Source organism: Dermacentor albipictus, chromosome 8 (genome assembly GCF_038994185.2).
Source record: "Dermacentor albipictus isolate Rhodes 1998 colony chromosome 8, USDA_Dalb.pri_finalv2, whole genome shotgun sequence".
Classification (NCBI taxonomy): Eukaryota; Metazoa; Arthropoda; class Arachnida; order Ixodida; family Ixodidae; genus Dermacentor; species Dermacentor albipictus.
The window spans coordinates 75,737,528-75,760,501 of record NC_091828.1 but is presented as its reverse complement, the minus strand read 5'-3'; the positions used below and the strand labels follow the sequence as shown (position 1 = coordinate 75,760,501).

General features: G+C 51.2%; 1 protein-coding gene across 4 annotated transcripts in view; it reads right to left on the bottom strand.

Moving 5' to 3' along the window:
• The window catches only part of wake (wide awake), a 505,847-nt gene that overhangs the window by 15,207 nt on the left and 467,666 nt on the right, over positions 1 to 22,974 (bottom strand). For 3 of the 4 annotated variants that reach the window (XM_065456373.2, XM_065456366.2, XM_065456347.1), the window contains 6 exons: positions 12,258 to 12,390; positions 10,561 to 10,713; positions 9,520 to 9,761; positions 6,190 to 6,294; positions 5,224 to 5,302; positions 558 to 795 (listed from right to left, as the gene is read on the bottom strand). In XM_065456373.2, the coding sequence (XP_065312445.2) occupies positions 558 to 795; positions 5,224 to 5,302; positions 6,190 to 6,294; positions 9,520 to 9,761; positions 10,561 to 10,713; positions 12,258 to 12,390 (950 nt within the window). Of the gene's footprint in view, positions 1 to 557; positions 796 to 5,223; positions 5,303 to 6,189; positions 6,295 to 9,519; positions 9,762 to 10,560; positions 10,714 to 12,257; positions 12,391 to 19,252; positions 19,611 to 22,974 lie in introns of those variants that run through there. The other variant, XM_065456357.1, reaches the window with a different exon arrangement.

Genomic DNA, 22,974 nt, shown 5'->3' with positions numbered 1-22,974 from the left:
ATGAACAGCCAAACCCTACACAGAACTGCAAACTCAAAGGCATTCTATGCCAAGTGTCATTTTATACTGCTCTCACCGTTGCTGCCGCCGGCTACTTCTCCTATATTCTGGTGTTCCATTAACGGCAATACGTGCCACCATCATCAATCTATTGCATGTGCGCTACATGGCGGAGAGCCTGCGTGCGATCTCCAAATACCACAGTCGTGCATCATCCGACTCCCATGCTGTGCTTCAAATTTGCCAACTTCATCACACCATCTAATTATGTGCCGTCCTCGACTGCACTTCTCTTGACACGCATAACTAAAAGACCACCGGTCAACTGCCCTGCGGATCGCATGACCTGCCCAGCTTAACGTTCTCCCTCTCCACGTCAATATCAGCTGCATGTACCCTTGTGCCCTCTAATCAACCCTGCCATTTTCGTTTCTCCTAACGTTAAGCACCCGTTATTCTCCGTTCCCCGAGCTTCGTCCCAAGACCTGCCAAGCCTCCAAGCACGCCAATCACCCGGCTCGGGCAGGCTTGCGCTGTCAGTACACGCACGTACGTACCTTGAGCAGCGCGTTGGACAGGCTCCCCTGGTTGGCCGACGCGGAGGCGACGCAGCCGGCCAGGTCGTCGACGCACCGGTGGGCCTCGCGCAGCAGCGCTGACAGCTGGGTGGCCCGGGCCTCGGCCGTCGGGAACCGGGGGCTCTCGCTGGCGCCGCGGGACTGCAGCAGCCGGGCCAGCGACGCCTCGCCCGTCAGCACGGCCACGTCGAGCGCCGTGAAGCCGTCCGTGTTCACGCTGCGAAGGGGGGCGCGGATCCCCGTCAGCGCCGATTCGCGCTGATCTGCGCGGTTGTGTGTGTGTGGCCGGCGCGAACGACGACGATACATTACACGACGCGAACGACAAGAGTTAGGCCTTTTTTTTTTTTTTGTCGTTGACGCCTTCGAGGCAGGGAAGACCGCGTAGGTGGCAATAAGATAAGCGGGTGATCCACAACTGTCGCTATTTTCGTTCTAAGCCGTGTAGGTTGCCATCGATTTGTTTCCTGTCTGTGGTCACGGCCAGTACGATGCCATAAATTACGGAATGAAGGACAAAGGAACACGTTCAAGGCCGACTGGGGGAGGGAGCTGGACGTAAAGTGTCTGAAGGATGTTGCACATCTGTGCACTTTTCAGTGAGCATTTCCGGCGCCTGGTCTCTGCATTCGACCCCCTGCCATAGGAATTGCGATGTTTTTTTTTTTTCACATGTGCGGTGAGCCCGAGATATAAAATGAAGAACGATTCTTCAGGTCGTATAGTGTTCATCCGCGTTCCTTCAAGCATATACACTCGTTATGGCAATCAAATTCTGGGGTTATATGTGCCGATACCATATGATATGATAAAAAATGATGGTGGTCAAATTCATCCGGGACTCCGGATGAATTTTGACCACATGTGGTTCTCTTACGTGCACCCAATGCACGGTACATATGCGTTTTCTTGCATTTAGCTCCCATATAAATGCGGCCGCCGCGGCCGGGATTTGATCCCGTGCCCTCGGGCTCCTTCCTTACTGTAAAGCCAGAATATACACGATGCAAACCGCCTCTGCAATTCGCTTTCCCCTATCGCCAAAGACTAACCGTATACCACGTGGAATGAGCACTCGTCTAATACACTGGCTGACTAACAGAAGATAACAACGAAGGCAGGGTCAACAAAGGAACACCAAAGGTAGGAGAACGACCGGGACTCACACGTATTTGCGCTTCATCGTGCAACCGCCGTGTCGGTCGACGCTACAATGCACGCGCTACCCGGTCATCCACCCTCGGAACAACGCTTCATGTTGCAGGACGCACAGTAGTCGACGCCGGTGTCGCTGAACACGCACCGCGTGCAATCGAACACCCGAAACCCGTTGTTCGCCGTCACAAAATCGACGACTCGCGCGGGTCACACCGGCCCACCTCGAGAGATGACACCGCTCTCTGCAACGGCAGCTGCTCTTGCCCGACGTTCTACAGCCCCAGCAGGCGAGCCCGTCGCTCCAGCAGGAAGGGAGGGCCGCGAACCGGGAAAGCCGTTCGACCGTGACTCCTCACCCCTCGAGTTGTACGTACGTACACGTCGCTGCTGACGGGAGGCGGACGGCGACTTGCGGCGCTGTTTCGGCGTGTCGAGAAAACGGCCAGAGAGGGGATGCGGAGAGGAACGGTTTCTTTTTTTTTGGCCACGTCTTTGCGGGGCCGCGGCATTCTTTTTGTGGAAATGCCGCGGAGAAGGGAAAAGGCCAGCGGGTGAGCGCGCCCCTGGAGCAAGACGAGGAAGTTCATATGACGCGGCCCCGCCGGTGAAAGGTACGCGTGTTATGTTTGCGTAGTCGGTGAAAAGAAACCGGGCGAATGGTTGCTCAAATCGCTTTGAATGAAAATGAAACCTACGCGCACTCGTCACAGAGTTCTTTTGACACAGTTGGACACGCAATGATGTAATGGTCTGCGTCGTCTCATTTTGCGTTCGCCAATAACACCACGCGCCAAGCGGTCGGCCGCAGGCCACCATATCGGCAGCCAGCTTCACTGTTCAGCTGTTCACTGTTCGGCAGCCAGCTTCAATCGTCCGACAGCGGCAGCCGCTGTCAGACGATTACGAGAAACCCGAGAAGTTTTTTTTCCGCCACCTACAATATACACTCGCAAATTCGAAAGATGATGTAATTCACAATTTCGCGTAGTACGCAGAAAGAAAGTTGCACCGTGAGTTGGCGCTTAGCCAGCTGAGTGAGTTGATTCGTTGCACGGAATTACAAGTCAAATTCTGACACCTACTTTTTAAATTTCGAATGTACTTGTTGCTGTCTTTTTTCACCAATCTCTGAACAAAGAGAACACTTCTTTTTTCTTCCAGTTTCCATGTGTAAGCCGCGGCGGTGAGCGAAATCCTTAATTCATGCGCACCTTACGGAGCCCCGCCAATTAACGAGCAGAAACCGCACTCCTTGTTCCTGGAGACAACTCGATCGCTCTTAAAGCCCCCGTGCAGCCGAGTAACTGATCGTTACGTGTGCCGTGTGCATACGCGCGTGCATTGGAGGGCCGGCCTCCTTTCTGCGAGTCGCTGCCTAGGGTGGGGTTGCAACCTTCTAGCCACGTCTGCCAGCTGAGACAACGGAACGCCAAGAAACTTCGAACAATTCCTAACGAAAAAAGTTTACCTTCCTATTGAGTGACGGACGATGTTCGTCGTCCAGCTAGTATAGAGTCGAATTTGAGGGCTAAGGATTGAAGTAGCCTCGGCACTCTTTGGCCACATGTGGCCCTGGCGCCAACTCAATCATCATTGTCATCATCATTTATTTCTACCAGCTTGGGTTCTTAAAAAGCGTGTCTAAAGCTCGTTGCACGTTCCCCCGCCCCCTCTTCTCTTCTATTTTGGATTTCGCCTCCACCAGAAAGCGACCACCAGGGTCATCGGAATCGCATTCACGACATCACGCTCTGCAGCATAACGCCGCGCTGCCTTGAGACAACCCTCTCTATTAAGAGGGGGGGGGGGGAGGCAGAGGGGGCGAGATAGAAGTTTCGGAGCGCCGACCCAGTTCGACACAGACCGCGGGCTTGTTTGCCTCGGCGACGTGGGAAACCGACCCTTCGAGCAGTCCGCAAAGTGCCACGTTTATACCCCGCGCCAACTACCCCGACGTGACCAAGCGCGGGCGCGAGGATACCTCGCCCAAGACAGATGTTTCTAGGGCGCGCGTAACTTTGTTTTTCTTGGGAGTGCGGGTAAACATCCATGGCACGCCGGGCGTCCCAGCGCGAGATGCGAGTCTCGAGAGGTGGGGAGAGGAGCCTGTGCTTAAACCCGTGCTCCTTTCCCTCGCCGCGGCCTACGTGCACTGAAGCACGCGCTCAACGGCCCAACCCTTCCTCTCCGACTTCCCTTTTCCGGAAGTCATCCCGGGAGAGCGCAAAGAGAAAAAAAAAAAAAAGAACGGCGCTGGAGAGAGTGTCCGTCACGCCGTTACGGACGCGTCACGGAGACGAACACATCCAGAGCGAGGTCGACGAAGCCGTCGCTAGCGAAAAACGCGTTGTGTAAACCCGCACGACGCGCGCGCTTGTGTGTGTGTGTGAGGGGGGGGGGGGATGGAACAATGCGAAACGGCCGGACGCACGATGGCTGCCGTTACACTTAAAAAGGACGGGTTTCGCTGGAGAAACGTCGCGTTCCTCCCTCTGCGATGACGCGCCTATATATACGCGCGAGGTGCATCAGATTTCCCACGGCTTTAAGTGGGCCGGAAAGGCGGCCGGAGAACCATGAGCCGCCGAGACGCGCGCGGTTAACTAGCACGTATTCGCTACATGCGGATCTTGCATTCGTATTCGCAGAGAAAAACGGGAGAAGTCGCGCGCACATAAAAGGATACTGAACAGACGGGACCAACGCTGGAACCAGCATTCGTCCCGTATATCGCGTTTCGTTGTGTGTGCGTGTGTGCGTGTGTGTTCAGTTTTGCGCTGAGAATACGGATGGAAGGCTCTAGCAACCAACAAGCCAGCATTCGCGCCTTGAAAGCTGTACGAGTAAGCAGTACGGTCGCCGTCGATCTACGTATATACAGACAGTGCAAAGCGTGACGTCGTGAAAGTGTCTTGCGGCATAAACAGCAGAATACGGTTTATCGTTGTCCCGCTTTCAGTCTCTTTGTGCCTCTTCCTTAAATTGATTATCCGTGCACGTTTGTGAAAACTGCCTTGTTGCCAGAAAGGTTTCACGTCCCGTATATATGTTTTTCTTTAACAATGTATCCTTAGTGAAGAAAACAGTGGTGAAGTAGATGCCAGCATTTCAGATACATCCACATAATAGTCGATCACGAAGCCGCGTTACCGCTGATGTCCAATTCCGTGTAAGTAGCAGTGGGACGGTGCAATCGCCGAGTGAAATCGTTCGACAGTTCAGACAGACATAGGCAACCTTACCAACTTCTCCGGACAAACATTGCTTGAAGAGGGGAAGAAGAATGAAGAAGTGTGTCAGCGTCTGTCTTTCTACTTCAGCCGTATACCTGTTCCTATGTGAAGTTTCCATATGTCACGTCAAGAAGCGCACAATTCCTACCATTCTTGCGGCTAAAACGCATAGGGAGCAATTAGTCTCGCCACCTATACCGTATAACATCACCGTATACGAGGCTTGAGTAGGACTGCGGTCATGCCTGGCTCACCTGTTGACGTCGACGTCGCTGGACTCGAGGATGGAGCGGGCCCGTTCGATGTGATGGTGCTCGACGGCGGCGAACAGAGCTGCGCGTGGGAAGAGAACAGGACCAGTCACCCCCGGTCAGACGCGAAACTTCTTTTTTTTCTCAGGGATGCAATAACACTAGCTCGTTCTGACCATCAAACCGATATCAGAGCAAATATATTTGATTTATAGAAGAGACACCTTGTAAAACACAGTCATTCCTGCCCAATCCCTTGAAATGTTTTTTTGCGTATCTCAGCCGCTGAATCAATGTACATGTAAGGAATTCACCTTGCGGTGTATCAGTGCAACCATTACCACCTAGCTGAACGCTCGAAAGCCTCCTACATAACCAATCATTAGGTAGCATGTAATGCCGGTGTCACACGTACACTTCTGATCGCGATCGGGGCCAATCCGGATCGCGCTTGATACGGATCGGGTGTTGCTGCACGCCCATTTGCGATCGCGATCCTGCGGGATCCGGATCTGGGCGATCGCGAGATCCGAGAATCGCGATCAAGCCCCTCGATCGCGATCGCAGGCTGACGTCTGCACCCTTTAGCGTAGTATTTTGAAAACACTGAAAACCAGAAGTGAGGGCAGCTCAATAAAATGCAGTTAAAAATTTTTTACCAGCAATAATAAGCTGTAAAATTGAAATATTGTCCGAACTTAAATATACCTTGTAAATTCGAATTTGTAGCCTATACATTATGTAGTTCTGAGAGTTGCTGACGAACAGCAGACGACAATTCGCTCCAGATCGCTAGGACCACGTAGCGGTGACCATTGTTGATTGCGATCAAGAATTCCGATCTGACGCGAACCTGAAGTGTACGTGTGGCAGCAGTATAAGTTCCCAAGTGCTCACTGTTCGCAGTTGGCCATCAAACATTCCTAAATGCCTGGGGCACGCCTACGTCGGGGCAGCGATCAAACTCACCCTGGAGATCAATGTTGAACTTGTTGAGTTTCTCGAGCTTCTTGCGCTCGGACTTGGACAACGAGAACCCGTCGAGAAGCAGTTCCACACTACTCTGACGCAGGCCTGGCGTCACCAATCACCGTCACCGCGACCACCACCACCACCACAGGGGACGATGCAGGGTGCAGAGATTTCGGTTTTGTGCAGGACGCGGTCGAAGGCGGCCGCGGAGAAGGCAAGACCAGTGACGGGGCAGTTGGTAGAAGACCGTGCAGGGTGCGGAGGAGGTGAAACAGAAGGGAGAGGGGGGGCGTGTGGAAAGAACAGAGGGCACAGAGTGAGGTGGTGTTTGTGCAACCCACAAGGCGAAACAGAGTGGACACAAGGACAGCGACGGTGTATACAAGAAGGGTGTGCGACCACTCCCATGCCCTATTAGACCATGTGACGCGGCACTATGTGATGGTCGCACGAAACGGGCGCCAGGCCCGGTGTAACACTGAAACTCCGGTCAATGGCAGAATGCAAACGCGATGGCTCTGCGAGTTGTGAACTCTAAGACTGCGAAAAGCTTTTCGGAGCACCGGACAAGTGAAAACGCGAAATTTCTTCGCAGCTAATTCGTTCGTCGTCGTATAGAAACATAGTAAATTGGACAACTTGGTGCAGTTTTTCGTGCCAGTAAGGTTATCGCAAGTGCATTACATAGGACAAGGTATAACAACAGACGAGGTCCAACGCGTGTCGCTGGCACCGTTAGTATCACCGAGTAGCAAAGCGCAGAGGATACTTCCCCGCACCACTACACCATGGCTCACCTAAACTTGAGGCCGTGGGGCGATGTATATATACTTGCGCGAAAATGCAACTTTTTTGCGAATTGCACACTCCGAAAAGTTTCGCACTCGTCACTACCACGCGACCATCACGAGCGGTTGGGTCCATCGCGCCCATGTTTCAATTTAACGTGTGTCTACATTTTGTGGGCACGTGGAAGTATCAGGAATGACAGTCATTATGTCTTTGTGATCACACAAAACACCACTACACATGCATGCATAAGAAAAATGGTAAAAATAAAGTCCAGCACCGAATCGAGTGTTCAGTTTTCGGTTTTAGAGCTCGACTTTTCACAACATCGTAACCCTCGCATGCAACCGGTACAAGAGTCCGTAGAGAGGTCTACAGCTGAACTCGCGGATTATTACTTGTAAATAAATCATTGCCTAAGGAACATAAATGGTTACCGTGGTTTACTACTACGTCACGAATGTACCAATTATTTTCTTGCCAACCATTCAGAGAAACACACTGATTACGAGTGAAAAAAAAATTATAGAGACGCGAGATGCGTCTGTGGGCGCACACTCTTACAATGCCGCACCGCGGAGTACAGTGAAAGGATTAAGCGTGCTGGCATGTTCGCTAAAATGGCCAATATGAGCTGGCTCGGAGGAAATGATGTGGGATATCATCATATAGGTTGCAGTAACGTTCCTACTATATACTACAGTTCCGTGCACCACGCGTAGCTCTGGAAATTATACACATATAAAAAAGCACAAATGAAAAAAGCAGCTTCGATACATAGTGGCTAGCTAGATACGACGAGACTACAGTAGTACAGCGCAGCGTGCTACTAGAACATAGGAGAAGAACGAAAACGTCGATACAGAACTTACGGAACATCGCTCGGAGCCCGAGAACAGCGTTTCTAAACAAACATTCGCAAAACGAAACAAGCGCATGCGACAGACATGCAAGCTTGTGCTACGTGTGAAGCATCTCCGATTGCGTCACAGATTCCGTGCATTTCGTTCCGTCTACAAGAACCTCGGTGACAGTGACGAGCGCTTTTGGCATCTGTCAGCGACGAATCGCGAGAATGCGGTTGCTCGTCGCGCTTTCGCACATGCTCAAGAATGCGGGAGGCAGTCGAGAGGGGAGGGGGCAGGGAAGATACCAAAATGCAAAAAAAAATAAAGAAAGAAAGAAAAAAGAGGATCGCTACATGCCTTATAGAACGGTGCACATCTGTGAAGTTGATGCCGCTCTCGAAGATATCAAGGCGACAGTAAAGATGGATATGTGAGCTTAAGTTGGATTAGCAAATTGCACTTCCGGAACGCCAGAGAAAGGTCGGTGTCACCGCAAGCAAAGCAGCGCGAGGAGCCGAGCTATGCACGGTGCTCTGCGTACATCGGTGCGCCCTTCGTTACTGCCGCTTTCAAATACAATTAGCCAAGCTCTAACGTGGTCTCACTGTAAAATATTTTACACCCCTTAAAGTGAGAAAGGGTGTAAATGTGTCTATAGCTCACTCCCTTATGGTGTTATTTACATGAAGGACACCCTAAGGGTGGGAGTTTTAGACACATTTACACCCTTTTTCGCTTCTAAGGGTGTAAATTATTTTACAGTGCTCGCAGCGCTCAGTGCAGTCACAGTGTGGCCAGACTCTTGTCACCAAGCAACCAAGAGAAATCGGTGGCACCGAGCACCGCAGACATAGGGAGGCCGCACCATGGAGGCGCGTTCAAAAAAGCTCCAATATACGCCCACCCTGTTGCTATAATTGGCAGCCAGATGGAACGCGATCCGGGCGTATTTACGGCGTGACCCTCCACGGTGTCTACGACGTTCTGGAAGCCGATTGGACTACAGACCGGCAATACGAGAGAAGATGGAGTCGTGCGTTTTTCTCCTTAAGATAGAATGTATACTAGAGTGCTGTACCTTAAAATAACAGATAAGACAGGATGCGCTTACAGCTGCGCTGTACGTGCTCAATTTGTGCAAAAAGATGGCATTTTATGGCCCAGATCGTTTATAACAACAGCTGGCGCCGTTCCTTGTCAATGAAATAAAGTGCGCATTTGCATTCTATATACGCGCCTTATAGGGCTCATTCACGTGTGTACCACCGACGGGCAGAGGGCGCGCGAACAAGTTGGTCCCCGGTCGCAAATTGTCGCTTTGGTCGAATAGCTACTGTTTTTAGTTAGTCGCTTGATGCTCAATTTTTCAGTCGCGCGACTGCAGTCGCACACCTACTGAACCAATGAGCGTCAATTGAACGTGGCATTAAGAGTAGACGTGAACGGCATCAATCACGAGACATTCTTGCCGGTGTAAACATCGGTCGCCGTGAGTCGATCCCTGGTCGCCAGCCGCGGTCGGTCGCGCGAACTTCCGTCAGTCGCCGTTTCGTGTTTTCACCGCGCGGAAGCTAAACGCGGACGCGTCGACGCCGGGTCACGCCGCAAATACGCCGCAAATACGCGCTCCATGTGGTTGTCGTTTCGGTTCGATGCTCGACGCGTCTTCGAACTGTCTCCGCGCGCTCACCTGGCACACCCTTGGCGAGTCGACTGGGGACGCTGGGCGAATTGGGCAGCGCCCCCGGTCGGGCCGTCTGGCCCGACGTCGGCGTGGTCTGGAACGATGCTTCGTCCGCCTGTCCGTTGGCGGTCAGGCACGACGAGTGGTGGTGGTGGTGGCTGTGGGCTGCCGCCGTCGCGTCCAGCAGGCTGTCGATGCTGGCCGATCGGCGCAGGGGCGTCGACGGCACGCCCGGGAAACCCGTGGCTCTGTGCGTTCGCCGGCGAGGCGGGGCAGAAAGGACCGTGTTACGTTTGCCCCGTTTCGCTTACCTTCTTACAAATAATTGTTACACAGAGGACGTATTACCCTTCCCGAACTATTATGTTACGCTGCGAACTGTTGCGAGCTAAGAGCACTGTCACGTGCACTCGGGTTTCATGAGTTTTGAAAGTGCGGTGGTCGTTTATGTCGCTTGGCCTGACCGTGCCGTACCACAGCAACACTTCACCAGACATTGCAAAGCTACAATGGTACAGGACATTTAATTTTAATCGCAAGGTAGTCCAGTTGGCTGCCTCACAAAATGGGAGGCCCGTAGAAGGGAGATGAATGATTCAGATAAAGGGGCTGTACCGCGAGTACATGCGCACGGGGAAAAAAAGACACGTCAGATAAACGCCAAGCTGCTAAACAAGCTCCCACGGAGCTCAAGTTTATCAAAGCATGTGCCGTCCTAAACTGGCCTCAACTTTACAGTTTCTGACAAAAAGGAACGAAGCCACTGCTGGTCGCCGAGTCCTGGGTGCGTCATGCCCCACCCGTGGAGCTTCCGGCTCTAAATTCTTTGGTAGTTAACCGCGGTTAGCCTCCGGAGCTTCCAAATAATGCGGATGCAACGGTTATGTATGGCCGTGACGAGGCGTTGTAGAGCCAGCCGCGGTCACGAGCAAACGGGCTTCGATTCTCTTTGACAAAGATCTGCACTGCTCGAGTCATTGAGACACTGGACGACTCCAGCAGCCCATAGGGCTTCACGTCCTACAATAACGGTGCACCAGCACTCACGGGTCGAACACGGACGACGTGGACGACGCGGGTCCCGGCGGTGACAGGAGCGTGCTGCTGGCCGAGGGCGATCGCTCGCCGGGCGCCTTCTCCTTCTGCATGAGCAGCCGCGCCAGCTTGGCCAGGCCGCCGCCCACGCCGCCTTGCTCTTGCCTGCACGACGGTGATCACGGGAACCACATTAGTCTCGCGTCGCTGGTCACACGGACAGCATCGCGTAAAAGGTGTCATTAGAAGTTATCTCGGACTTTTAAGTAGCGACTGCCCGTCCTTTGCTGACGCTCGGCTGTCGCCCACGTGCACCATGGTTCGTTCATCCGGGAACGCTGCATATAGGTTGAGCCTCAACCAAGCTCGACGGCTACACCGGTCTCGAGAGTAATCGTCAAGTTCTGTGCAGTCCATTGACGCCGCATGTCGTTGTCATGTCATGTCATGTCGCCGCATGTCAGGAACGAACGGCATGACGGCAGGTGTTCACTGCTCTTATATTGTGTGCATGTATAGCCGCATATTATTACTGCGAAGCTGGTAGCCTCTAGTTGGTCGGGACTTTTTCGTGGGCTCGTGCTCACCGAAAAACAGTACCGCCGCCTAGCGGCCACGGCCACTCAGACAGACCTCAAACGGCTGCTGGAAAAGGGCTTTGTCCTTGAGCCTCCGCTTAACAGAATTATGTTTTCACGTACATTCGTATTAGAATCCGAAGCTATAACGTCTGCAGCTTGTGCGTAAGTCTACTTGACGAATTTTCTGTCGCAATTAACTTTGAAAAAATTCAAATAGTTCAATAAGGCACTCGCGCTCGGCGGAGGGCCCAGAACAATGAGCATGTATTCCGCACACGTGCGTGCGTACGTGACGTACGGCGCCTATGCTGGTGGTGTTCCTTGAGTAACGTCGTCTAACGTCGGTTAGGGTGGTGGTTAGTCCAACGCCGGTTGCGCTTGTCTAACCTCGGCAACTACATCGCTGTACATCCACTTTCACGGGACGAAATGGAGGCGGATTTTTTTTTCTTTCTATGAAGCAGCAATGCAAGCAGTTTCAGTTAATCGCTGTGCTCAAGAGTCAGCAGTTCCTGAGGCTTGTAACACCCTAACCCTAACTAAAGAAGAAGAAAAAGTCAGTCGAAATGTCAAGTTACTAAGAAAAAACAGATGGAATGGCATAAACGTTTATATGTACTGACTGATCTACTTAACACGATCAGCGAATGTTCAATGCGCTGAGCCGCAGAGCTACCGTGCACGTGATCACGAATGAAGTGAATTAATGAGTGTAGGCCACGTGCTTAATGGACGATTAGGGCAAAGCTATCCTAAGCTGGATGCTACGCGTCCACGCTCAACTTTCCCTGCTAGCGGAATACAACATTAAGCGTAACCTTACGGTTTATTACTATAAATTACTGCACTCCATCAGCGAGAGCCTTCTTCTGTTTCAACTGTCTATAGTTACTTCACTCCGCACCCTACTCCAAGAGAGAGAAAGAGAGAGAAAACAAGGGTAGGAAAGGCAGGGAGGTCAACCAGAACAGCATTCGGTTTGCTACCCTACACCGGGGGTGGGGGAAAGGGGAATAGAAAGCGGAAGAAAGGGAGAGAGCAAACACTGAGTACGTGTGGGAGGGACACCATACACAAGGACACTATAAACGGTCTGTTAAGCCCGTGCACTTCAAGTACCGCACTCACTTTTTGGAGCTGCCTCCATCGCCCCGTGTGCTTCCCTGCGAGGCTCCCGACCCCGCCGACGAGAGGCTGTGGCGTGGGGACGGGCTGGGCGACACGCGCACTCCGTCCTCGTCCTCCACGAGCAGCTGGCATCCTGCGCAGGACAACGGCACCGTCAGGACAGAGAAGAAAGCAGCACGCTGCAAGGATCCCGATTCACGAGAAAAAAACGCGTTCACGGATAGTTGCCCACGCACCCTACAGAGAAACGCCGTGTTCTTAAGCAAGCCCTTCGCGTTAACAGCTTGGCGGCTATCAAAAGGTGCAGACAAACTGAAATACGAGATACTCGGGTCCGCGACGCCTTAAGATATCAAAGAATGACGCTTTAACGCCCTTCATCACACTTGCTGTCTAGTGCGGCTGCGCTACGTGATACAGTTAAGGCGGCATTCGCATATCGCAGCTACAAAAAGCCACAAAAGGGCTGCTGCGATATTTTAAAGCTACCGAATTGAGTCACCGTCTGTGATCCGGTATGAGTGACCGAATGATATCCCCAGCGGACTTTCTCTCCTCCTTTTAATTTTTCAGTCCCCTTTTCCCTTTCTCCAGTTTAGGGTAGCCAACCGGGCTCAGTCCTGGTTAACCTCCCTACCTTTCATTTATCATTTGCTTTCTCTCTCTCTCTGTCTCTCTGTTCGGTAGTCTAATTCATTTTGTGTGCTGGTTTCAGTAAGAACAGTAACAGTTCTACACATAGTGAACGTAACGTACATGTTTAATGAACGTGCAAAAATGTGCGTACTCGCGCACGCAACTCTACGCAGTGAACAGCGCATGCGCAATTTCGTTCGAAAGTAACGAGCACGCACGCGAAAAAAAAGGCGATGTTGCGAAGCCTAAGATCTGCCGGCACGTACAAGCCTTCATGTACACGTGTGTTCATGCTAAGTATGCGGAGGTTTAGTGGATTTAGGATTGCAGCACTACGCCCTCGGACACTACACCAATCCACCTCACGAGATTTAAGCGCTGGTTATTTCATCTATACTTGCAAAAGAGGAAAACGCCTAGTATCGTACAATGCTACAGAGCACCAAGAGGGAAAGAAAAAGAAAAGAACATCTGGACATTAAAAGAAAAAAAAATCGCGCTTCAGAAGGCAGTGTTCCTCAACCCGTGAGCTTTATATGACAGCCAGCTTGGCGAAATGCCTACACGCAGGCTTTCCTTACACTGATGAGCCCTCGAAAGAACGGGAGTCTCCACTATGCTGCTTTTTATTTTCTTTCTCTGTGCTTTCCTTGAGAAAACGAGCAGCCGGCACGCAAGCACACAAAGCGACAGAATTCCGTCGCATCATTTGCAACACGAGACTGCAACATAAGTCAGCTTTTGGAAGTGAGGACAGATATGAAAAGGCCTTGAGCCGAGCGGAGTGCACGGTATACCGGGAGCCATGCATGGCGTTTCGTGCTAAGAGAGAGAGAGGGGGGGGGGAGGGAGGAAAAGCAAGAAGAAAAAGAGCCAAGGCGACAGTACTCGGCCACGTATGCCTGTATGGCCAAAGGAAAAATCAAAGGAATTGAAATATTACAGGTGTGATGATGGCGATGATCATTCTTAAACATCGGCCGTCCCCCAGTATTGCGGATGAGCCAGGAATTCCGTGGTTGTAGGGGACGTGCAAAAATAACAATAATAACCACATGATCGAAATAACGAGGCGTAAAAGAAAGCTAGAGCTGGGGACCAACGGATTGTGCGTAACGGAAAGGTCACGCCAGGTGAGTGGACAATTACATTTAAAACAGGGATAACGAAAATTAATTGGACGAGAGACGGACAATAATTTGCAAGGGTAGTTAATAGGGGCGCTAAAAAAGAGAGATAAAGTTGACAAGGTAAATGTATTGTGGCTTGAAGAAAATCGCGCGCACCTTCGAACAATTCCTATGGCTAAAATCTAGTGCGAGGGCCCTAAGGAAAAGGTGAGATGGAAAGACTACGCAGCGGTGCTTTGAGAAGCATTTGACTTTGAATTATTGAACCAGCGACCGCACAGAAGAAAAAAAAATAGTAGTGGTCAATACAGATTCGGTTGGCTTACAGAAATAGCACACGTGCGAGGCACCCAGAACACATCTCTGTAAATATGGATTTGATTTGGTTTGTGTCTATATGCCACAGTTGCCATATTTGCAGCCGCGTTTCGGCAAGCCTCGAAGACGCAGCAGCAGCCGGCGCGGCGAGCGTACTTGGTTTCCGAGGGCGGTTAATATTATTATTATTATTTGTTTTGAACACATACATGCAATTAACAGGAAAGGGAAAGCGAGGAGCAGGCTGGCAACTGCCATGGGAAGGGGCACAACGCCTGCCAGAAATGCCAACACAGAAATGGAAGATAGGAAGGAGGGGAGGAAAGAGGAAAGGAAGAGCAACAGGACAAATCTAAAGAATAATGTAGAACACACAGTACAGATCACACACAGTAGGGCCGGTCACTGAAAGTCCCGCTACTATACAGAACGTTGAATAGAATAGAATAGAATAATTCCGAGGCTACAAACGTGAACCTAAGTTAGTTAACTTAGTAGAGCGCGACGAGCTTGATCACGTTTAGACGCCCAACCACTACATGAGGAAGTTGCATAGAAGAACGCACAAATAGCTAAGTTCCGCAATCCAGCAGCGAAAACGGATCTCGTTTTCTTCCTTCGAGACCACGGATGAGAAGAAGCCTAAAGGCGCCTGATTAATAGCGCGTCCTCCTCGACCAAGGCGAAGCGCGCTAGCTAGCTATATGGCTGAACGAAAAAAAAAAAAAACAAAGACGCATGTACACGTGATGCAACCGAAGAAATGAGTCCGGCGTGTTTTCCCACTCGGATCATATTTCTAATCATCCTCGGCCTATCTCTCGCGCAGCCCGATCCTGGATATCGTCCAAGGCGCGCCAGGCGTATAGCGGCCCGCGAGAACGAGAGAGAGAGAGAGCGCCTCGCAAATGGCGTTTAGGTATACACTTGCACACAATGCACGTCACCACACGAGCGTCGGAACCTCGCAGACGAAATTCCAGGTGCTACGGGTCATTATGAGTTAGTTGGAAGTGCCCGTCACGTCTCCGATCTGATAGACCTCGTGCTCTCATAAAAACTATGGCGTAGCGAGCCTACGGCGAAAAATCGATGGCGGGCGCTTATGGAGAGGTGTGGAGAATCGCTCGAGCGCGCACGTGCACGCATCCCGAGCGCCAAGTGGCTGTTAAGATCGCAGATAACTGTGGCGTGAATGTGGGAGAGCGCTGGTCGGTGGAGTTCGCGAGCTGGCGCGTTCTCCCGGCCGGGAAGTTGGGAAACGTCGACTTCGGGAACTGTATACCGTATGATTCACCGTGTAGAACGCGAGGTTTGTACGGCGAGGTCCAACGGGCCAACAACTGGCGTGTTACGTGTATACAGCAGCTAACAGCATTAGCTTGCTTAGCAAAAAAAAAAAAAAAGGTCATCTGGAAAGGCGACGACGGCGACGTAATGAAGACATCTGGAGACGGCGAAGATTGTGCGGCGAGCGTGGCCTCATGGAGACAACTACAGGGGAACGACGATGACGGCGTAAAGACATTCGCGGCCTACGACGGAAACTCCTACATGACGCGACAAGCGGAAGGTCATCTTATCGCTTGTGCGAGCGCCTTTGATTCTGCACGTCTTTATACTCTCTCTCTCTCTCTCTCTCTCCACCAACGTCACCGCGCCCCGTATTTTAGAAGAAACTGGCGGTCAAACGCTTTCTCCTGACGCGGCGAATGACCTCTGTGTGAATCCTAGGCTCCGCGAGTCGCCGACCCGAGATCATGCTCTGAGCGGTGACCGACTCCGGGTTAGGCTTCCGTGTCTCGCCGAGAAGACGTTGCCGGGGGGTCTTCCACGCAGTTGAGCCGCGAAGAGAGAAGGCACGAACAACAGTAGTGACGTCAACGTGGAGGAGGTTGAACGGCACCACTTTCCTTTCAAGTGGTGACGCGTGATATTCAAGTCAGAAGCGGCGTTCGTGCGACGCTCAATGACACTTGAAAATGTCGCAGTTGAGAGGTGAAAGTGATGGGTGCTTTGAAAGAGGTGCAGACGCGATCATGAACTCGCCCAGAACCTATGCGTACGCCGATTATCACAGTGCGTGGGATCCACGTCTGTATATTGTAACGGGAATATCATCATATCACAAGTCCAAATCGCTCATTTATTCTAGCGGGCATCGCCTCTACTGGTAGTGGTGGTGGGGATGATGATCCTCTCAATGCTCACAATCACTAACGGGGATAGGCACAGACTACTGCAGTATAGGAAGTATCATTCGAAAACGAGAAACGCAACGTAAAGAAAAAAAAACTAAATGAGATTTTGGAATAACTATACGAGTATGCGAGCGAGCAGTCAAGCTAACTAAAGGGTGAACGTTAAAATCGGTTACACTCAATGAGATAATAAATACAATATTAATGAATAATTAGGAGAAACCAATGTAGTGTAAAACATGATGACGATTGTGATGATGTCTGCGAGGGACGCCACGAAATGTAGATGAACTGTACCCTTAACAGCTATTTATCGCTGCAGAAGAATCGCAAAGGACAAGCTTCTCAAGTCACAGGTGAAAGGTTAACACACGGACACAAAGAATAAACACAAGAAGCCAATACACAGGACAGGTTTGGCTTCGAGTACTCATTGACTGCATCTGCGCATTAACATTAACTTTATAATTTCATCGAAACTTCGCTTTTACAAAATACAGTTTGATTCTTGGGCACCAAAGGTACCGCGAACTGTAGTTGAGGCAAATTCGGCAGAAGAAGACGAGAATAAAAGTATCGCTATACTCATTGCTGCGTCCGCTGATTGCGAGACGAGCACCAATAACACATATCTTCATTGAGGGTCGACACTACCACAACGCGAACGTGGCGCTGACTGCAGCAGCGTTGCTACCCGATTCGCACATGTCCGTCACCGATTACAATATGCACAGGCTTCATTTGCCGCCTGGGGCTATTGGGTGTGAGCGGTGATCTCGTAATGTAAAGCTGTCGGAGCGAATTTAGCCAAGGCCTCCTATAGATAGAACAGGGCCTGTGCACTTCGATCCAAGACGTCATGCAACCTTGCCCAATTGCCGTAGAATGTATGGGGATGCTCCCGAGTGGGCCGCCGCGATTTTGACGTCGCCGCTTTCGACACGCCGGGCTTGACGGTGGAAATTTCGGCCCACGTAGCATGACGTCATAAAGCATGGTGCGCAGGCCTGCTGTCTCGGAGGCGTCGGTTTGGCGCGACAGCACTGACATCGTGTGCAAGTTCATCTTTGTGACACGTTCTCCCCGTATATAAAGCGCCATGTTTCACAGCAGTACTCTGGCAGGCACGCATCGGCTGCACTGAAATTGCCCGAAGGGGACCAGGTGCAATAGTGGGCCCCTCACACGACCCCTCAGAAAGCGGTGCCCCCTGAGGCGGCGCCGTGGGAAAAGGCTCTGTAGCTGTTACACGAGATCGATATGGGCAATTACAGGTCGCCGAGGTGACGGTCCAAAGGATAACGCTGTTGAAACGTGTCGAATCGGACAAGTGGAGAAACGCGGGAATATATTATACCTTCGTTTATGTGAAGTCGACGCTAGCGAGTCGAGTCGGAAGTCGAGTGAACCAACCCGACCCGACCGCGTTTAGATGCAGCTTGCCAAGACGGTAGGGCAGGTTAGCTCAACCCTTGCAGCCTGGTTGAAAGAACTCGCATCGACCATCGCTCGGCCCGATCGAGTCGTCGGCGTTTATACATCAACCCGACGTCCGATTTAGAGCGTGACAAGCCGACTCGAAGCCGCCCCTCCACCTTTGTCGAGTCCATATAAACCGAGCTCATTTCTGAACTTTCTGCAGCATACTGCGCCCGCAGGGACCGGAGATGCAAAAAATTCTCAAAACACTATAGTGTAGGTTCGCGCAGTTTCACTAACGCTGCCTGGGGGAAACCCAAGATCACTGCTCGTGCAATAACGGTCAGAACTGAACGGTTCGAGTGCAGCCAGAAAGCGAAATCAGCGAGTTCTCGAGATACCGCACCCGCGCTGCATGAAACAGAAAGGAAAAAAAAAGAGACGGCCTTGCTCTGCGGGCGGATTCAATTAATCGCCTTCGCAGGAAGAGGAGTATTCTTGGGGCCGTTGGATTTCGTATTTCTCTCGCCCGTTGTTTTATAATCAGGGCGTCGTCAGATAGTGCCCGGTACTGGCATTTCAGCTGCGGCTGCCGAGTCGGACGTCACAGGCGTGGCAACGGCCACGGAGAAATGTATCGCGCCGCGGGAACTTTCCAGCACAGGTGTCGTCCGCAGCTCATTAACGTCGACGAGAGCGACACGAAATTAACGGGGAGGGGGGGGGGGGGGTGATTCGGGAGCGTTAAGGACTCCTGCAACCTCTAGCGCAACGTCAGACGCCGTGCGGTGAAGAATACGGTACTGTACGCGACAAAGATGAAGAGCGTGTGACGTCCGAAACTGCGCAGGTCACACGTCGACAAAACTTACGACGGCAACAAGATACGAAAGCTCGACAAATAAATGCGCGATGTATGCCGGCTAATAAGAGCCAACGGACGTTTTATTGGATGCAGAAAAATAAAGAAAAACGTTATTAATTAGCTATACACAAGAGAATCAATATGCGCCTCACGTACGAAAGATCAGTGACGTGTCACTGACGAAGGCGATTTAGAGCATGACGTCGAAACCCGGCTGTCGGTGTTTTAACCAGCAGCTTTGTTACAACGATGGGAGAACGAAATGTGAATCTAGAGATATGCCTACGCGTGGAAACCGCAGAGGGTCTGTTTCCACGACCAGTTGCCGGAGTAAGGTTGCTACGTCGCGTTTCTTGAGCGAACGGGTTGCGGCTGCACGGCACACCAAACGAGTCACTCGCTAAATGAACGAACGAACGAGATTACCGTGCAAGATCGAACTTGGTGCGGCAGCAGCTGAGCCTTCACACGGTGGGCTTTTTGTCGCACCGGGCGAAAGCAAACAAGCATACCATGGCTCCTTCGAAGCACCAGCAGCGGCCCTCGCCTTCTGCATATCGCTGTTCCCGCTGGCGGCTGCAGTTGTCAACGCGAATCGGTTGCAGATCGCCCACAGTGGACGCTCACGCGCCTGACGGGTGGAACCAACGCCTCCTATACGCCGCACCGCCACAGGCGAACGGAAGCTTTGACTCGGAGAAAAATTATGCATATCCAACGCACATCTTCAATTACATGTAAAGCGAAGCTTTCGTGGAGCGGTGAACCAAATGCAATAACATTACCCCTCCCCCCTTTTTTTTCTTTCGCGCTTTTGTGCCGTAAACGATACTGGCGCGCGCGCATGCGCACTCGCGGTGATCATCTCACGCGAGGGCGCGGCGATCATCTCGAGAAGCTATTAGTGTTCGAATTGAAAAGTGAAATAGTTGGCAAGCATGCACCATTCCGATCGCGCAGCGCTCCCAAAAAGAGAGGTAGAAGAAGAAACGCATATATTATATATATATATATATATATACATATAGCGGCGCCGCCGCAGTTCAAATGGTTAGAGCATGCCACGAGTAATGCGACGACCTGGGATCGTTCCCCCACCTGCGGCTTTAATTCAATTAGTCAGTACAAGTAATTTCCCCCGTGTTGTCCTTGGTGTCTCTCGTTTGTTGGCTGTTCATTATATATATATATATATATATATATATATATATATATATATATATATATATATATATATATATATATATATATATATGCGTACAACATTAGCAGAAGACCAAGAACGTATAATTACAAAGACTTAATAGATGAATGCGCTACTCGCTACTCCACTATCGCATCTAACTTTTATTGAGTGCGCTGGTATGATGGACACCCTAAACTACATGCCACTCCAGCTACTCGGCAAAGTGCAGATGCGGTTGTGGCCCGACGGTTTGAGCATAGGGCACGTTATTTTTTTTTTTTTTAAGTTTGAGCTATTCGAAAAGACAGCAGCAGCACTCAGCAGCCACGGTCAGGAATGACCGGGAGGGATGGCGAAGAAAGCTTCGCGTTAAATGTGCCAACCGCGGAATCGGATACCAACCGAAACAGACGTTGTGTCTAGAATCAATGGTTTAGGTGTATAGTCGCTGTTCACTGCGTCCTACATACAGATTCCAAAGACTCCACTTGAAGAGTGTGAGATGATTTTCTGCGCAATAACGTGCCGGACTCGAGAAAAACAGTTTCAAATACGTGACGTCACACTGACGTATAGCGAAGCTCCGGTTATAGGAGCGAAATTTCAAAACGGGGAACTTAAAAGCTCCGTTTAGCAAAGCGCCGAATAAATGCGGAGTTTTTGACGGAATACTTCGTCCGTTTAGACTGCTTAATGTTTTTCTGTTGGTCTGTTTTTCTTAACATGCAAATGAAGACGCCACGTCGACAGTTGCCGACGCGTGCAGCTACACGTGCGCAGTAAAGAAGACCGAACCGACAGGTCGGCGCACTTTCCCAGCAGCAAATCAAGTATGTGCGTCTGCACCGGGCCATCGGAATGTGCTGCAGAACGAAGCCGAAGCATGCGTGGATTTACGATTGCTGCATATTTATTTTTAACATTGGCACAACAATTCCATCTCTTATATCAACGAGTCAGGCTACGCCGAACGGCCCCAAGAGTTGTAATGACGATAGCGAGCGCTAACTTGCGATTCAAATCAGCGGATACGAAGATAGAAGCTTCGTTCACCTACTATGCGCGATTAACGTTACAGCGAGGGCGCAGCAATCGCGAGGCATTAAGCTGAAGCGGCAACAACACGAACTGGCGCCACGCTTCACAACGCTATCACTTATCGTGTACGTATAGACACTGGAGAGCTTTAGATTAGAGGACGCAAGCGGCCTGCGTACGCAAGAACTACGGGCGACGGTACTGCGCATGCGCAGTACCGTGGCCCCTAGTTCTTGCGTACGCAAGCCGCTTGCATTCCCTATAGTATACGCTGCCGTAGCGTACGTAAGCGGCGGAAACGCCATAGCGTACGCAGCATGTGCAGCTGAAGAAAACCAGACCACTTTATGTGCGTCAAAGCTTTTCCTAAACGTTGGCTCGCGAACGCCTAATATCGTAAATCTGTCTAGCAGTAACCACCTCGAGCGTTAACTCCCACCGACGCTGCGAAGGTCGAAAATCGAGTCGGCGACTTGCGCGGAAATGCTATTTTGCACAAAGTAGAGACCTTGGACATGAAAGAACAGCAGAAGGCACGCGAATCCCAAGCTTATAAGCCTGGAACTGAAAGCACCCGGTGATTGGCCAGCCGTCTGCGCACTTTCTTTACTACGTCAGCGCAGCATGACGAGATGCGGAACACGATCATGTCTTCTTGCGAAGAAGCTTTTTCGGTGGAAGACGCAAAGCTGCTCCTCTTACCGCCCTCTTGCACGTGAGCGCGGCATGTTTCTCCGGCAGTGATTGTGAAACACGCACTAAAATTGCAAAACATGGCCCACCATACAGCATATCCCAAACAAGAGCACACAAACCACGCGTTCGATGAATGCCATATTCGGGAAATTCCCCCCCCCCCCCCCACCGGAAAGATCATTTACGCCTGACAAGTAACGCGTGACACGAGTGCGAAATTAAAAAAAAGATTAACGATGGTTTTATAATTGGATGCATATATGTGAAAGCTCGAGCAGCTATAGACCCCGCAGGGGGGAAAACACTAATAAATTCCCGCTATAAAGTGGCCAGCGGAGAGAACACAAAATCCGGCTCGACGTCCCGTTTGCGAAACCACCCCCGAATGATTGTCACGTACCGCGCCACTGGCCGAAAGAGAATGGCCCCGCGGTAAAGAAGCGTATATACGCGAGCCGCGAACGTTGGCGTCCTGCTGCTGCTCGTCGCCACGCCGGATCGAGCCTCACACGGATGGGGGCAAGGCCGCCAAAGGAGTCGCCACGCACGCGTGGTGCGTGCTAAGGAGAACCTTGTCTGCACGCAACGCGGACAGTTCCCGAATGCGAAAGAAAGAACAGGGCAACGCACGTGGTAGCGCTTGCTAGGGGAATTCTAGGGTAATTGCGAAGGGGAATTCCCTCTTCTCTAACCCCTGTAGATCTCCTCCCTCCCGGAGTACAGAGAATTGCAATGCGACAGCTCGCCTGTATAGTTTGATTGATTGATTGATTGATCGAGTGAGTGAGTGAGTGAGTGAGTGAGTGAGTGAGTGAGTGAGTGAGTGAGTGAGTGAGTGAGTGAGTGAGTGAGTGAGTGAGTGAGTGAGTTGAGCTACCCAAAGCGACACATGCAATATGAGAGACGCCGCAATATTGGCGTATCCGTGAATGTGCAGGGAAAGCGTTGTATGCGTCCCCAATCAGCGGTGGCTTAGCGCCTACGGCGTTGTGCCGACGATAAAGTGGTGTCGGGCTCGTATCCCGGCCTCGGTGGCAACATTCCTACGGGAGAAGAAGAATGCAAAAGAAACGCTCCTGTACTTAGCTTTATGGTGCACACTCTTGCAATTTTTTAAGAATAACACGCGAGCGTCGACGGTAAGGCCTGTCAGCGGCCTTGCATAGGCGACGGGATTGGCAGCCTTATGTGCGGTCGTGCGAGGAGAATTCTAGTTCGAATGTGTGCT